Raw genomic sequence first — 15584 nt, 5'->3', positions numbered from 1 at the left:
TATGCAACAGAACTAGTATATTCTTTTTTGTGGGATCATCCCATTCTTTAATTTGAAATTGCATCTCTAATTTCATCTTTTTGTATCTTTGTGTATAGAGAATTAGAAAATCAAGCAGTCCTTGCAAATGGTCATGACAGCCTTATAGAGATGGATGTGTTTTCTCCAACATATCACGATAGCAGTTATGGGTATGTGACTCTAAGTGTTTGCATGATGCTAACTGTTGACACAGAAGACAAATTGTGATTTTAAAAAATATTATTGCAATAGTAAAAAAAAATCTGGGACAGAATTCCTCATCTTTATGTCTGATTTTTAAAATCAGGCTTTAAATAATTTGTCTTACTGACTCATGGTATATAAAACATGGGAAACTTTGACTGCTGAATCTTGTTTGCTTTCACTTAAGACAATAAGACTGCAATTGATGGTATTAATTCTCTATGGCCTGATTCTGCAAGCTGTTGCAAACTATTTGTATGACTACACATTTGCCAGATCCGATTCTTAGTTTGTAATATATTTACTACTTAGCAAATGTTTCTTTTAAAATATTATAACATTAATATCGCATAGGGAATGACCAATCAAAAAAGTTAAGCAGAATTATTTACTTCATGTGTAGTATTTTTTACCAGTTAATTTGAAATTGCAACTGCTGATAAATGTGTAACTGTAAATAGAGAATTACATATAAATTAATATTTCGATTTCTTTAAATAAAGTTTATATTTTAGAGCTGTTCCATAACTACTTAACTTGCCATTCTTACGCCAAGTCAGTATAATTCATTTCTGATACACACACATAAAAAACCCTGAAAAATGATAGTACCCTAAAGCAGTACTATTTCCATTGAGTTCCAGCCTGTTAATCACCACACTACGCTAAATTTTAATAAAAACCTGTTAATCATAAATTTACCTTTGTTTGTTTGTTTGTACTGTGATAAAAATCAGATCTTCAGGTCCGAAATCTGTTTTGATAATGGTAACTCCTAACTTAGAGAAGGGATAAGGTGCTATTTGATTAAATGAGATCTGCATCTTCCCATTAATAAGTGATTAATCTTCAAGATATATTGGCACTGTACATTGATCTGCTGCTTATTCCAAAAACTCATAAACTTTCACTTTGTCACGATTTACAATCAACAGCAGGGAGAGAATGGTGTGTTAAATTCAATTAGTCAGTCATTATCAACAAACTCTAAGATATTGCAGATATTTGCCAGAAGACCCTAATATATTGTTTTCTTCCAAAATGTAAGCATACTGTATTAAAAATAACAAAGCCAAATATTACTGTTCCTTGTAGACCAATTACCATACAATACTGATTCAGATGCATAATTGCTGGAGTTAATAGAACCATGCCTTGTTTATGCTTTGTAAGTTTGTAATGGAACCACCAAATGCAAGTATTTTAGCAAACGGACTATATTATATGAAATTTCTTTTAGTTGATACTAATTTAGGTAACAATACAATGAAATTTATCTTGTTTGTCATCCCTTCATTTTTAAAATTATGGTAGCAGGAATCATCTCCTGGTGTGAAAGTTGTCCAGAGATGATAACACATCAGTTCCAAAGCATAATAGATTTGAGACTACAACATGCTATCAGCATGAAGATTCAGTTTATCAACCTCGCTAACATACTGTGTCACAGCTAGAATCATTATATATTTGTTTCTTTGTTTTCATGTCATGCGTGTGTTACATTGTGATAAACTATTCCTTCATTTATATGGCTTACAGAGAGAATATTAATCTGGTGAATTTGACAATTTTAGTGTTAAGAATGATAATAGAAATAGACATTTTTCATAGACATTCTAATGATTCATAGGCCTAGACCTAAAGAGTAGTTGTTTATAGCTTTGAGAGATTTGTGCACAGTGCATTAATTATCATAAGACAGCTGGAAATCTCAAAATATTTTAATGATATGTATTGTTCGGCTTTATTCTTTTCTCTAATGTGTAAACATATATTAGTATATCTGTTGACAAATCAGCTTAGTTTGAAGTAAGAAGTCTGTTTTACCCAATCTGATAGTCCTGTCAAGTTATTTAGATGTCAAAATCTGCAAATATGTAGGATTCACTATCATTGAATGACTCTATTTATATTACTTATAGATAAAGCTAACTAGCATTTTCTACTTCTATAGGCTCCTTGTTTTCTGAAAATTTCATATTTTTGCAGGATTGGGGGTTTAAAACTTCCTGTTGTATTTAAGTAGGAATTCTTTGCAGTTGGTTGGGGATTTTTGTTACCCATTCGCAGAAAAGTTCAGGAGAGCTGAGTTTAAAGGAGGTCAGGTTGTTATAAGGGCATACTGAATTAAACTTAAGAGTGGAAGAAATCAGCAGTGCAGACTGGAGAGGAGCAAACTCAAAAAGACTGGGCCCAAAAGGGGTAGGAGTGGGTGTCCAAATGGGTAGACGGAGTAGTCCGTAAGGAGAAGGAGGACCTGAGACTGGTTGATTATGCAAGGTAGTGCATAGATAAAATGCTAGAGGACCAAAGGCTGAATATCTAGGATGAAAACTGAGGTAATTTCTTGTCCTTTACTGATTGTAATTACTTGTGAAGTCCTTTTGAATTGCATGCACCTCATCACCTATAGGATTGACTCAAGATGGTGAGAGACCTTGGCTGCTGGCATACGCTCTACTAGTGACAGAATCCAGAAATAATCAAACTAAATTTTCTATCTGTGATGGGCTATGCAGATAGGAAACCTTTCAATATGATTTCTGAAGTTTCTTCAAACTCTCTTAAAAAAGTCACAAGTTGAACAAAAGAACACTGTATTACGAAATTGTCATCAACATCATAAAGTCAAGCACACAATTTACAAAATTAAAAGTAACCTCTTTCTACAGTTGCATGTCTGCAGTTGAGTTTGCCATCCCAGTAAGTGCGGCTCGAGTTGAACCAGAAAGGAATTTTAACAGATTCTGGAGATTCTTTCTGTCACATTCAAACAGGTGAGGAAACAATATCAAATGTAATGGCAAAACAAAGACCTGGATGACTGTATAGTGTCTGTATGCCACATCTCTGATAATACTGATTGCAGAAAGAGAAGTCCAGCTCCAAAAAGGCCTGTGTGGAAATGAGTACCATTAAAGATAAAGTTCTGGGCACAAGATGTAATCCTCTGCCTTGTTGAATCCCTAAAGGGTGGTCTCTCGGTTCTATGAAACTTGGTATGTTGCATATGAGAGACTATGCAAGCACAGTACTCACATTTTCACCAAGGAACAAAAAGTAATGGAAAATAGGAATAACAGTTGCATCACATGTGTGTGCACAGTTACCAAGTTGGTGGTAGTGGCTGTAACTCAGAGGTTATGACAGTACTGTTGCTGTGGTGACACAAGTCTGGCTGTGTGAGTGACTGCTGATGGCACAGTAGTGGCAGCACAGAGTTCATCACGGGTTATCATGGACTCTGAATTGCAAGAGGAACACAGCTATGGACTTCAGTGAGCTAAGGTTCACAGATCCATTATGATGGAATCTTCAGCTTGCTTGCAGCTTGAGGCAGAATGAGATCCTATCAGTCACTGAGAGAATAATACTTCACTTCTTTAACTTCCCACTGCTTTTTATTTTAAAATGTCCAACAGCTCAGTCAGGCCTTCCAGGGGCAGACAAAATTTCAACCTTTGTTCCAACTTCTGAATTAATCCTTGTGTAAATAATGCATCTCTGAGTCTCTCTTAAAAAATACTTCTTTTTGAAATAGTTTCCTTGTGCCTTTTGAGATGTTAGAGCATAAAGTTCTCTTTCAAATTTATGAAGATGGCAAGGCTAGTAAAAAGATTGGAGGAATAGCTATGCCCTACCTTTCCTTGATTTTCTACCTGGAAAGCTTAACTTATTCAAGACAGGAGCTGGCCAAGGTTAGAATGCCTCATCTCACATACAACTTTTCCTGTCTCTATCTTGGTAGGGATATGATTCAAGAAGAGCAGAGAACAAGATAAGGAGTTGTAATATAAATCCTTACTGCTCACATGAGCATTTCAGGTCCTTACTGCAAAATTCAGATGCTTTCCTCTGCTCTCTCTTCCTTTGGAGGCAGAAGAACTGCAATAACATGAATATTGTGAATATCAGAAAGTGCAGTAAGGGGCTGTCAGGTTCACTCCAACTGCTGCCTGCTTCAGAAGTGAACACCACCAACAATATCAAGAGCCAAGTCACTTACTGTAACGTAGATGGAATCCTCTATAAGTACTAGTCCTCTAAGAGACCCAGATGAAGCCTGTAAGAAGAACAGCCACTTGATATTTTTTCAGCAATACATAGGTTTAGTTTCACTCTCATCTGGAGAGTAGGTAATGGGACAATCCTGCAATGAGCAGTATGTGTAATTAAACTGGGCTAGGTTTCTTTGCTTCCCAACATGAGTCTTTCTTTGCAATGGACTCTCCTGTGCACTTCTGCAAAGTGTGGCTTAGCATTGTTTATTCCCCTTGTTCATCTTCACAGAGTGCAACATAGCAGAGAGGAGCATGAAGGAATGGGATTGGCAACCCCCTCTCATCCTATCGGTTCTTTTGATCCTGTGCTGTGTGTGATACATATCACAGAAGAGAAGTCCTCCTTCTCTGGGGTATAGAACTAGCAGCTTGAATATGAATTTGGGGAGGAATAAATAATAGGAGAACAGGTGCCCTCTGCTCGCTGTAACACTATATTCTTTCTTGCACCACCAAAAAGGTAGGGGCAATGCAGAGGAAGATTTACTCTTGCACACCAAAGAAGAGGAAGTTTGGGGCTTTTTTCAGTATTCAGTCCTTCAAGTCACCCTGTCTTGGTGTCTTTCACAGCAGATTGGGATACTGTCTTGTCTGAATTGCTCTTTGAAGCCTGAGTTCTCCAGTCTTTCTCCATCAGCAGCCAGCAGTGGAGCGGTAGGCTGCCAGGGCCAGATGTGAAAGAACACACAAGCAGTAAGGAAGACACAGCCCTAGTAGTACTTTTGTTCTTTCTTGGCTTTCAGTGTTCAGTTTGTAAAGAAAGCAGATCCTCGGTGTAAATTCATCCAAATTCAAGGAATTGTTACCATATGTAAAGTCTTTTTCTGAAACATTTGAATAAGCTGGTAGAAGAGGCTTATCTCCAGTTCTCACAGATGTTCCTCTGTTTTTGCATATGGATAATAGCGCGCTTCTCTTTCTTTCTTTCCACCAAACTTTGATCATAATTTCATGTGTTGTGATCTTGGAGCTTTTTCCGGGATTATGATAGTATTAATACTGGCTCCAAGGAAGTGGAAATTCACTTTTATCTCTTCCTAAGCAATTTTTTGATTGCAATTCTGCCCAGAAAATAAATTAAGACAAACTCACAGTGTAACATGTTTCTGTGATGCCTTGGATTTATGTTAAATGTAGCCAGATGTTTCTGTGGAAGTCAGTCATAAGCCTATGCTAAGGGCAAACACCACCAGCTACAAGGTTTTGTCTCAGAAGAACCTTAACAGAAGATGAACATAGGCATAAAGTGTTCACAGAGAAACAAAAATCCAATTCCTGCTGGAGCCTGCTGGGAAAGCTTATCTCATGCATCAGTGAACTAGAGTTCAAATGAGACCTAGCCAGTAATTTCTGTTATCTTTTACATCTCTTCTGTAATGTCAGTCGGCAGAGATTAATCTTTTTTTTCCATCTGTTTCCTCAACTCAGTACAAGGAATCATATTTATTGATGTGATCTATCCATTAGTGAACCAGGCAGAGCTCTCTAATGTCAGGTGGCAGGTGAAGGTCATGGTCTCTCTCAGAGAACCTAGTTCAATCCAGCATGAATAGGGTCTGTCGGCAGAGAGAGGGCACAGCAGTCAGTAGGTGTAGTACTACGATTGATTGCAGTCTTGGACTGCTGTCTTTTCCACAGTTGATGTTTTTTTCTGATTCTGACAGTTAATGTATCTGGTGGGATTTTTTTTAGCAAACAAAAAGCAAGATAACCCATTCCCAGAAGGGAAAAATTCAGCTGTTTTGCATTAATGAAAGTCAGGGAGAGATTAATACAAAAGCTTTAATGAGAGAAGTTGGAGCAAACTAAAGTAACTGCAGCTGGATATATCCATCCTCTCTTTAAGTAACTTTCTTAAGATTAATTGATTTCTTTGTATGGAAATGGCAAAGAGATAGACATGCCCTATTTCTGTATGTGTCAGTGGTGAAATCTTTGAGGTAGAGAATGAGAGCTTCCAAACCTGTCTATTCTGTCTGACCTACCTATGCCCATTTGAAGCATCAGAAAAACAGAAAGATGCAGATGCAGCTACCCTTATGTCTTATTTGCTTACATTGGCCTCATGGTGCTGCCAGACTTTTGTAGAAGGTGCCTTAATGCTTTTGAAAAGCAGAATTAGATTGCTTCTGTCTCCATATAGGTGCATTGTGAATTGGTACCATTTTAGGGCAAAATCTGGTGGTTTATTTTTAATTTAGGTGAGCAATTATCACAGTTGTGTTCATTACAAAACAGAATAGTTACAGTTTTTATTCCCAGAAATGCAACAATACCATTCATTATATTAAACGTCAAACCCAGGTCATTAGGAGTACTATTGAATTCTGAGCAGAGAAGTCATGTCTCCTGAAGTATTGGTCCTGAGCCCTAAATGTGTCACCAAAACATAAAATCACTAAAATTTACATTTCTCTTAACTTGCATTCACTCAAAGTGGATTTGATAAAAGTTTCTTCCACCTCTGGAGGCTTAGGAGAATGCAATTGATGTGTTCCTAATTCTAGGTGCCTAAGCTGTAGATACTACCATTTGTGCCTTGGAGTGAATCCAGGCTAACAGACTGAGGACCTTAGCAGAATGCATGCGACACTTTACCTGCGCTTGCTTACAAGTGTCTTAATTCATGTAATAATATCCACAGATTCAGCACACCTTGGAGACAAATAAATAATTTTTATTAGAGTTAGATACTGTCAGATTTGAGTTGGTTTTCGTGGGGAAGATTAGCCTGTGCTCCACATTGTAAAAATTGGTGTGCTCATTTCGTAAAGTATTTAACTTGTGATTACAGAGAATGGTATTACCTTAGCTGGACCAGTCATGTAAAGTACAGTGATGTTTTGAGCCAGCAATGGTCTCCTGTTGGTAATTGCTGTTGTGTCCAGGGTTTTTCTCAAGTTGCAAGGAGAACAGATGAGTCAAATATAACAGATTACCAGACTTGTTACTTACATGAAAGAAATTTTTAGACAATTACAGATGTATCTAAGTATTTGGGGGTCCTTTGATACCTAAGGGTAAAAGAAACAAATGCAAAAAATATTAGGGGTGGTTTTTCTTTCCTTTTTCACCTCTCCTCAAGTCACTTTCTATTCCGTCAGCTTCCAAATGTCACTTCTGTTTTATTCTGCACTGAAACAACAGGTATCTGAAAATAGCTTTCCTCAACTCCACGGTTGCCTTTGCTGACCCATAAAAAGCCTAAGTTTTACTTTTTTGCTTTAGGCAATTACTTCTTAATGCTTTTGTATGTTTTACCCTAAAAATAAAGTGAATCAAACAGTAGTATTATAAAAAATTGTTTTTGTGTATTGCAGTGCAAACAGTACATATTCATTATACAAGAACAAGGGAGTGATCAGTTGAATTTAAATTGAAATTGATAGAGGGAGATATATTTTGATACAGTGCGTGTTTAGCCTTCAGAACAAAATGCCACAAAACATTAGTGCGAGCATGAGTTTTGGACTGTTTAGAAAAAGAGTGAGCTGTTAGTGAATAAGTAGACTGGAAGGCATTCACCCCCACCTTTGAACTGGCCACTTTCAGATAGGGTGTTGTTCCTGGTGATCTACCCTACTGCAGTAATTCCTGTTTGTGATTTTTTGGTTACAGTTATCTGTATCTGTACACAGATTTTGTACCTGTAACTGCTCTCTATCAAATAAGATGTTCTCTTTCTCCACAATTTTTGGAATGGAGTAACTTGCTCATTGTACTGCATTATGCTTGGGGGAATCCTACCCCTTACACTGTTTTTCAGACAGAGACCTCCTTCTGAAGTCTAGGCCATAGATAATTTCTAATGTGTGCCTTTTGTAGTGCTGTCTTCTGAGTGTTCTCTCTCATTTGTCTTCTAGTAGTGGGCTGTAAAGATCTGATGAGCCACATATCTTTAACACCATCATGGAACTGACCAAACAGATTGCATTTAGGACAGTACAGGAGACAGTGCTGCAAGCAAACCTGTACTGCTGTGGCACTATGACATTTGTCATAGTGGGTCTTGGTGGAAGCTCTCTATTCAGAAACATGAGCAAACTGATAGATTTATCCTCCTTCAGATTTTTCAGGTGCTGTTAGTATACAAAAATACACAAGGTTCAAAGATTTAGGATGGAGAGATTTAGGTTTTTAAAAGCATATATTCTAAATATAATTTTATTCTGGATCAGTGGTATTATAGCTCTTAAGATGAGGAGTGTTTTGTTATTGTATATCCATAAGGCCTAGCAATATTGACCTTTTTTCTATGACAACAGTTGTCAACTAAATAATAATGCTACACAAAATAACAATTGCTACCTTTAAATTTCACTGACAGGGTGATAAACTATATTTTGACATACTTTGAGAAGTTCAATAGAATTTTGCTGGGCCTTATTCATTAAATCCATATTTAGTACAAATTTTGTAGAAGTCCTGTGTGACTTAATACATTGTGGCATACTTGCTGTGGACTTCAGCACTCTATTGGCAGGATGGTACTGTAAGAAATAATTTAAAACAGAACTAATATACTGCCAAGAAAGTTGCTTGAAATGGTAAGGTAGGCTCTTTTACATGTCTTTCAAGTATATGCAAAGCATTCTATATATATGATGCCCCAAACTGGAGAAATTAATCTTTTGCAAGGTGAAGCAATTTCAGCATAAGCTAAAAAAAAGAAGTCATGTAAAAATTATATTAGGAATGTTAAAATTATGCAGTAACTCTGTACAAATTGAGACCAGTCTATTTATAAAATAATGCATAATATTCCCTTATGCTTGGTCATAGTTTATTTATATAATATCTCAGCTTCTGGCAGTCTGGAGTTTAGGGCCTTCCAGATGTGTTTATGTAATATTGCATTCATTGATGCTTAGTATCCATTTTCTTCTAAACTGCAGTCAAAAGTTCCTGTCATAGATCCTTTAGTAAAGAAAGTTATTTTAAATCACATTTCTGTTGCTGGACACCCGGCTATCTTATATCAGAAATGTTTGGGCTTCTGGGCTGAGTCTTACTGTCCTTAAATATTTTGATAATCTATCTCCATTTCTCTAAAGATAGAGTTTTCAGTTAACTTAGTCTTTCTGCCAGACTCATGGATGGTTTTTATCACTTTTTTTATCCCTTCTGTTTTCCCATTTACTGAATTTAGTAGAGAGTGCTTCTTCAGTTTTATTTTCCACAGAGGATGTGGCAGCATAAAGAAAATCTGATTGATGTGAACCCCACCCCACACAAGCTTGAGAAGGAAGAAGCCATCTGCATGTCAACCAGTGCACACTGGCAGCTGGTTAAACACCAGTACTTGGTTAAACACCAGCACTGAGTTAAATTAAAAGCATGATTATTTTACTCTTATTCATATGCCTGTTTTCTGTGCTGACACCTTTGTGGTTTTTGATGCCGTATTTCTGTCCTTTCTTGTAAGGGCAGGAACTTAAATAAAATGCCTTCCATTTGTGAAATAAGGGGACTTCCAAGCTCTCTTTGCGTCCAAGGACTGTTTTATAACATAACTTTGTATTTTACTCTCAATCTGTAGTTCAGATTTGTTAGGTACTAAATACTCCCCCCACTAAAATGTTAAGATTAACTGCACCTTTTATTAGCAACATCTATTGAATAAGCAGACAGAAATATATATTGAATAAATATAAAAGTAGAATATTATTTGCTTTAAAAGTTGAATTATTTAATAAAAACAGAACTGTCTTGTCTTGTAAAATACTAACATGATTCACTGCATTTTTGTACTCCATAGCTTAATAAAATATTTAAAGTGCTGCTTACATGAAGATCTAGCAAGTTCATGTTATGTGATCAATTTTGAATGGAAGATACACTATTCCAGACGCTATAAGCTCCCTGTAAGATGAAATATAGTGTAATTGCCCATAAGTCAGTACCTGGTCAAGTAGTGCAAACAGTTTAGGCTTTAGAAATTAGCTATTTGAGTTCCATGGTTTGAAATGACAAGATATATGGATATTTAGATAATTAAAATCATTTGTGGATGCATTATAATTCAAGAGCATAAGAATTTCAGCACTATCTGGAAGCAGCCTGGATTTGTTGTCAGATACCATATCCTTCTAAACATCTCATAGGAACGGTTTGGCATGGCTCAGTGAGGCAGACAAGATGTGCAAGTCTGATAGCGTTGCACTTTAAATACTTATCACTCAGAGTTAATGTAGCAGGAGAGTGTCTGACAACTTTGTTAGTAACTGCACACATTAGAAATAGAGAGAGCCAAACAAATTTTCTTGACCCAGTAGAAGATGGCAGACTGGCTTTTCTGTCATTATTTTTCTGTCAACGTTAAGCCGGACAGTGCAACCACTCTGGCATTGTATTCATGGGAATCAAATCAAAAGAGAATAGCTTAAAGTGAGGAGCTGTGCTGTGTGCTGCCTAAGACTACACACTGCTGAATTCCTACTGCTGAATTCCCACAGCATTCTCCTGGAGAAACTGTCCATTACAGCATGGACAGGTGCACTGGGTAGAAAACTGGCTGAATGGCCAGGCCAAGAGAGTGGTGAATGGAGTTATATCCAGCTAGTGGCCAGTCACGAGTGATGTTCCCCGTGGCTCAGTATTGGGACCAGTCCTGTTTAATTTCTTTCTCAGCCATCTTTATCAGCGGTTTATTGATGAGATCAAGTGCACCCTCAGCAAGTTTGCAGAAACACCAACTGGGGTGGTAGAGTTTATCTGCTGGAGGGTAGGAAAGTTCCACAGGGGAATCTGGACAGGCTGGATTGATGGGCCGAGGCCAATGGTATGAGGTTCAACAAAGCCAAGTGCTGGGTTCTGCACTCGGGTCACAACAATGCCATGCAGCACTACAGACTGGGAGAACAGTGCCTGGAAAGCTGCCTGGCAGAAAGGGACCTGGGGGTGCTGGTCGACAGCAGCTGAACGTGAGCCACCAGTGTGCCCAGGGGGCCAAGAAGGCCAGTGGCATCCTGGCTTGTATCAGAAATAGTGTGGTTGGCAGGACTGGGGCACTGATTGCCCCCGTGTACTCAGCACTGGTGAGACCGAACCTCGGATCCTGTGTTCAGTTCTGGGCCCCTCACTAAAAGAAAGACATGGAGGTATGGGAGCAAGTCCAGAGAAAGGTAACGAAGCTGGTGAAGCATCTGCAGCAAAAGTCTTGCAGGGAGCAGCTGAGGTAGCTGGGGTTGTTTAGGCTGGACTAGTCTTTGAGGGATCTTATCGCTCTCTACAACTACCTGAAAGGAGGTTGTAGCAAGGTGGGCGTCAGTCGTTCTCAAGAGTAACAAGCCACAAGACAAGAAGAAGTGGCTTCAAGTGGCACCAGGGGAGCTTTAGATAAGATATTAGGAAAAATTTCTCCCCTGAAAGGGTTGTAAAGCAGCAGAACAGTCTGCCCAGGGAAGTGATTCAGTCATCTCATCCGTGAAGGTATTTAGAAGACATCGACATGTGGCACTTAGGAGCATGGTTTAGTGGTGGGCTTGGCAGTGCAGGGTTGATGGTTGGACTCATTGATCTTGAGGGTCATTTCCGACCTAAGCGATTCTGTGATTCACATGTAAAAGTTACAATTCTCTTTCGATGCCAGAGATGAACTGTCAGAGCTATGATGGTTCACACCACCGCTCTCATCTCCCAAGTTTATCTATGGAACTAACTCCTCAAAGGCTTTGAGAATATGGATTACAGTATGTTGTGCTCCACCAAAGCAAATGTCTCAGCTCTCACTTTCTCAGAGAAAAAAAAAAAAATACAAAAGGAAAATATCAGTGGCAGACTGTTTGTTGCATTATTTTGTTAAGGGCTAAAGCATATGGAGTTCCATTCTAGTGCTCTTATTATGCCAGTTTCCATTTTTAGTCTGTTGAGTCTACCAGTGCAACAGAAGGATGTAAAAATTGCAGGTTGGTCAGGCAGCTTCTTATTTTTAACATGGAAGCGGATGTTTAGGAGGAGTATTATTATACCTACTCTATGGCTTTCCTTCTGTCCCCAAAACAGTACACATTGCACATGGAAAGGGAAACAGCTACCTTTGTGTTTGGCATTTTCTTGAGATCTGTATAGACATATTTTGTGAAATATACCTGAAAATAGCATTTACCATATGTAGCCAGAAATGAAAGAACAATAAAGATCAAGTGGATAAAACACTTTATCAGGACTTAATGAATTTACATGATTCTGTGAATCTGCAAAACCAAAGTAATGCTTTTGTAAGGTGTAAAACATTTTTAACAAAGGACTCATTATTATTATTTTGGTGTTTGGTACATAGCAAATGTCACAACTTTTAATGAAATACCTTCTTAGGAAGAATTTAAACCACCGGGTCTTTGTCTTTTGAAATTGGTGGTAATCCTCAGAATTCAGAAGCCAAAAAAACCTGGGATGTGCTCTTGTGCATCTGTAGATCTAGTGCATATCCTTTTGTTGTTACTGCCAACAGGTTTAATATTGTTCAGAATGAAGTAACCTATGTAACGTGTTTCATGGAATCATGTTTGTAATGCAAATATTTTCAAGGAGAGGGCCTATGCCATGGTGTTCTAGTTCACCTGTTAACCTTCCATAGAAAAGTCATCTGCAAACAACAAATCTTATCAACTGCTGGTATTTTTCACATGCTGCAGTGGAGCAAATTAATTTTTCATGTCTTTACAGTGTATTTCTGAAAAATCTGCTACATCTGTGTAAATTGGTCTATTGCTATACAAAGATCCAAGGATGGGTCCCAGAGGATGAAAGTCCCATCAGCTAAGAAGCAGTCCACAGTGCCACGTAGTGTACATACTAAGGTTTTTCCCCTCCACAGCTGGCTCATTTGGTGCTAGATCCTCTGACCCACGACTGTATAGGTGACATGCAATAGGCAAACACAGTGTAGGCATGCACTTAGCTTCGGGAGGACCTGGGTATCAGCAATTCATGAATATCTCTTACCTGAAAAATGCAAACCACTCTAGTTCTGTTCACCGGGGGGAGGGGGGGTGGGGGGAGGGGGTGGGGGGGGGGTGGTAAGTTCAAAAGTCTCCGCAGTGTGCTTTCTTACCGTTTTTAGCTATAATGTATTCATTTTGCCATTTGTAATTAGATAAGGCCAAGCCATATGCTACAGAGTTGCCAGCATAACAAATTGGTGGAAAAACCCCTGGTGCAAAGATCTTTCTTTGAGTTTTTGTTGTTTGTAGAGTTGTGTACGTGCATGAGGAGAAAAACTCCAGGTAGTATATGCCATGCTTAGCGGCTCTTTCAAAATAATTATGCTTGCATGATCTAAAATTAAAGGATTCTACCATAGAGAGGCTCAGGGAGTAGTATTTCCTTTGGAAATTTTAATTGAAAAAAAAAGTTTACTGCTAACTCACAGTGTGTCTTAACTTTAGCTTTTGCTTTTTGTATCTGTTGCTGGCTGTGGTTCCTCTTGAGCACTTACCAAGTATATTTCTTTAGAGTACTTCTCCTAGGCTGTAACTAGCTCCTGTATCCATAATCAGATTTTTTTATGGTAAGATTATGTGTGAGTAGATGTGAATTACTGAACTGATTATTTAGGACACATACAAAAAAAAAATCTTTTAACTGACTATTTTTGACAAAGTTGCCAAAAGTTTGTAACTGAAAGATTGCTGTTTTCCTTGTACTTAACTCAGGAAAGCTGTGATAAGTAGTGTGGACTGTAGTCACATTGCTCATTATTGACATTTTAATGGAGTTCCCTGTAGTTTGTAGCAGAAGCCAACACAAATAAATAGCAGCAGAAAGCCTGTCCCTACTTGTTAGATAAACTATGAGAGACTTCCTCCCTACTACACTGTATTTTGGGTAGTTCTGTTTCCTGTCTGGATACCAGTGTATTACTAATGTTTGGGGGGCTTTGGTCTTTACTTTAAAGGAAAGTGTCTCTTTATGTGTGAGTGTCGTGACAAGTTATTGCTTCTACGACCCTTTGTAGATCGGATGTTGTGAAAAATAGGCAACATTAAACAAAAGATGTGTGATTGCCTGTGCCCCAGCTTTATTTACTTTTATACTTTACAATATACTCTTTCTTTCACAGGCATTTCCTATTCAAAACAGGAACAGGGACCACACCGCTGTTCAGTACTGCAACACCAGGGTACACAATGGCATCCGGCTCTGTTTATTCCCCTCCTACTCGGCCACTACCTAGGAACACTCTATCCAGAAGTGCTTTTAAATTCAAGAAGTCTTCGAAGTACTGTAGCTGGAAATGTACTGCACTGTGTGCTGTAGGGGTCTCAGTGCTGCTGGCAATACTGCTGTCCTACTTTATAGGTGAGTCCCATTTTTTATAATTGTCAGTTTGAACAGTGGTGTCTGATGTACTATATATGCACTGTGACATACTAACCTTTAACTAGCAAAGTCTTTGGTAACACTAAAAGCCACAGGGTTTAATGAAAAGCACCAATTGTTTAGAGGAATTAGAAAATTTTAATACATTCTGTAGCTTGATGGTCAGTGAATTAAGTTCAAAGAAGTATTTGAACTCCCATTAAACTATGTGGTGTTAAGTTCTTATAAAAGTATGTGTAAAATATAGGCTGTAAAAATTCCATTATGTGAATATAACTTGCAACATATCTATAGAACTCTTCTCCTTTCATTTTACTTGACATATCAAAATGTTTAAGAATGCTAACGATCACTTATTTCATCATTACATACATTTGTGTATAGAGCTAGAGCAAAAGTCTAATACAGACATTTGATTGCAAGATAGGAAAAATAATAGTCCAAAAGGATAACGTGCAGTGCAGATGTAGACTTCTTCCTCTCCTGTGGGTTGTTTATTTTTAATTATTGTCACTTTTCTCTATTTGTTTGTTAAATTCCATTTCCCAATTTTTATTTTAGGTTTCCTTTATTTCTTCATCTCTTTAATTATTTTCATAAATGTTCACTACAAATACTATATAATTTGAGTTCTGGGCAGTTAATGGGGTCAGTGTTTTCAATGAGAAGATGTCATTGACTTTAATAAGGGAACAGAACAGGATCATTTTGCACTCATAGCTTCCTCTGTGGCTTTGTCCAGATTACAGATTTTTTCATCTCTGAGTCTGTAAATGGTCTTCAAAGACTTTAATGTAACTGATTTATTAATTAGATTAATTAGATTTATTAATTTTAAGTCACCACAGTTACAAAATATAAGTGCAAGGGTCTGGGTTTTGTTATTGGTTGCACACAAGTTCAGAGTCTCAAGGAGTCAAGGAAAGAAAACAGAAAGAGGAGAGTCAATCTCTCTTTCCCTCCCTCTTCTTAAAA

General features: G+C 37.8%; 1 protein-coding gene across 8 annotated transcripts in view; it reads left to right on the top strand.

Moving 5' to 3' along the window:
* TENM3 (teneurin transmembrane protein 3) overlaps positions 1–15584 on the top strand; it is a 1265035-nt gene that overhangs the window by 1132890 nt on the left and 116561 nt on the right. For 4 of the 8 annotated variants that reach the window (XM_039388713.1, XM_039388712.1, XM_027735848.2 and 1 more), the window contains 3 exons: positions 99–191; positions 2898–3002; positions 14350–14588. In XM_039388713.1, coding sequence (XP_039244647.1) covers positions 99–191; positions 2898–3002; positions 14350–14588 — 437 coding nt within the window. The remainder of the gene's footprint in view (positions 1–98; positions 192–2897; positions 3003–14349; positions 14589–15584) is intronic. The other 4 variants (XM_039388717.1, XM_039388716.1, XM_039388715.1 and 1 more) reach the window with 1 other exon arrangement.

The sequence above is a fragment of the Pipra filicauda genome, unplaced genomic scaffold (assembly GCF_003945595.2).
Source record: "Pipra filicauda isolate LSUMZ 115617 unplaced genomic scaffold, ASM394559v2 scaffold67_size6003252_pilon, whole genome shotgun sequence".
Taxonomy (NCBI): domain Eukaryota; kingdom Metazoa; phylum Chordata; class Aves; order Passeriformes; family Pipridae; genus Pipra; species Pipra filicauda.
This window is presented reverse-complemented; position numbering and strand designations above follow the sequence as displayed.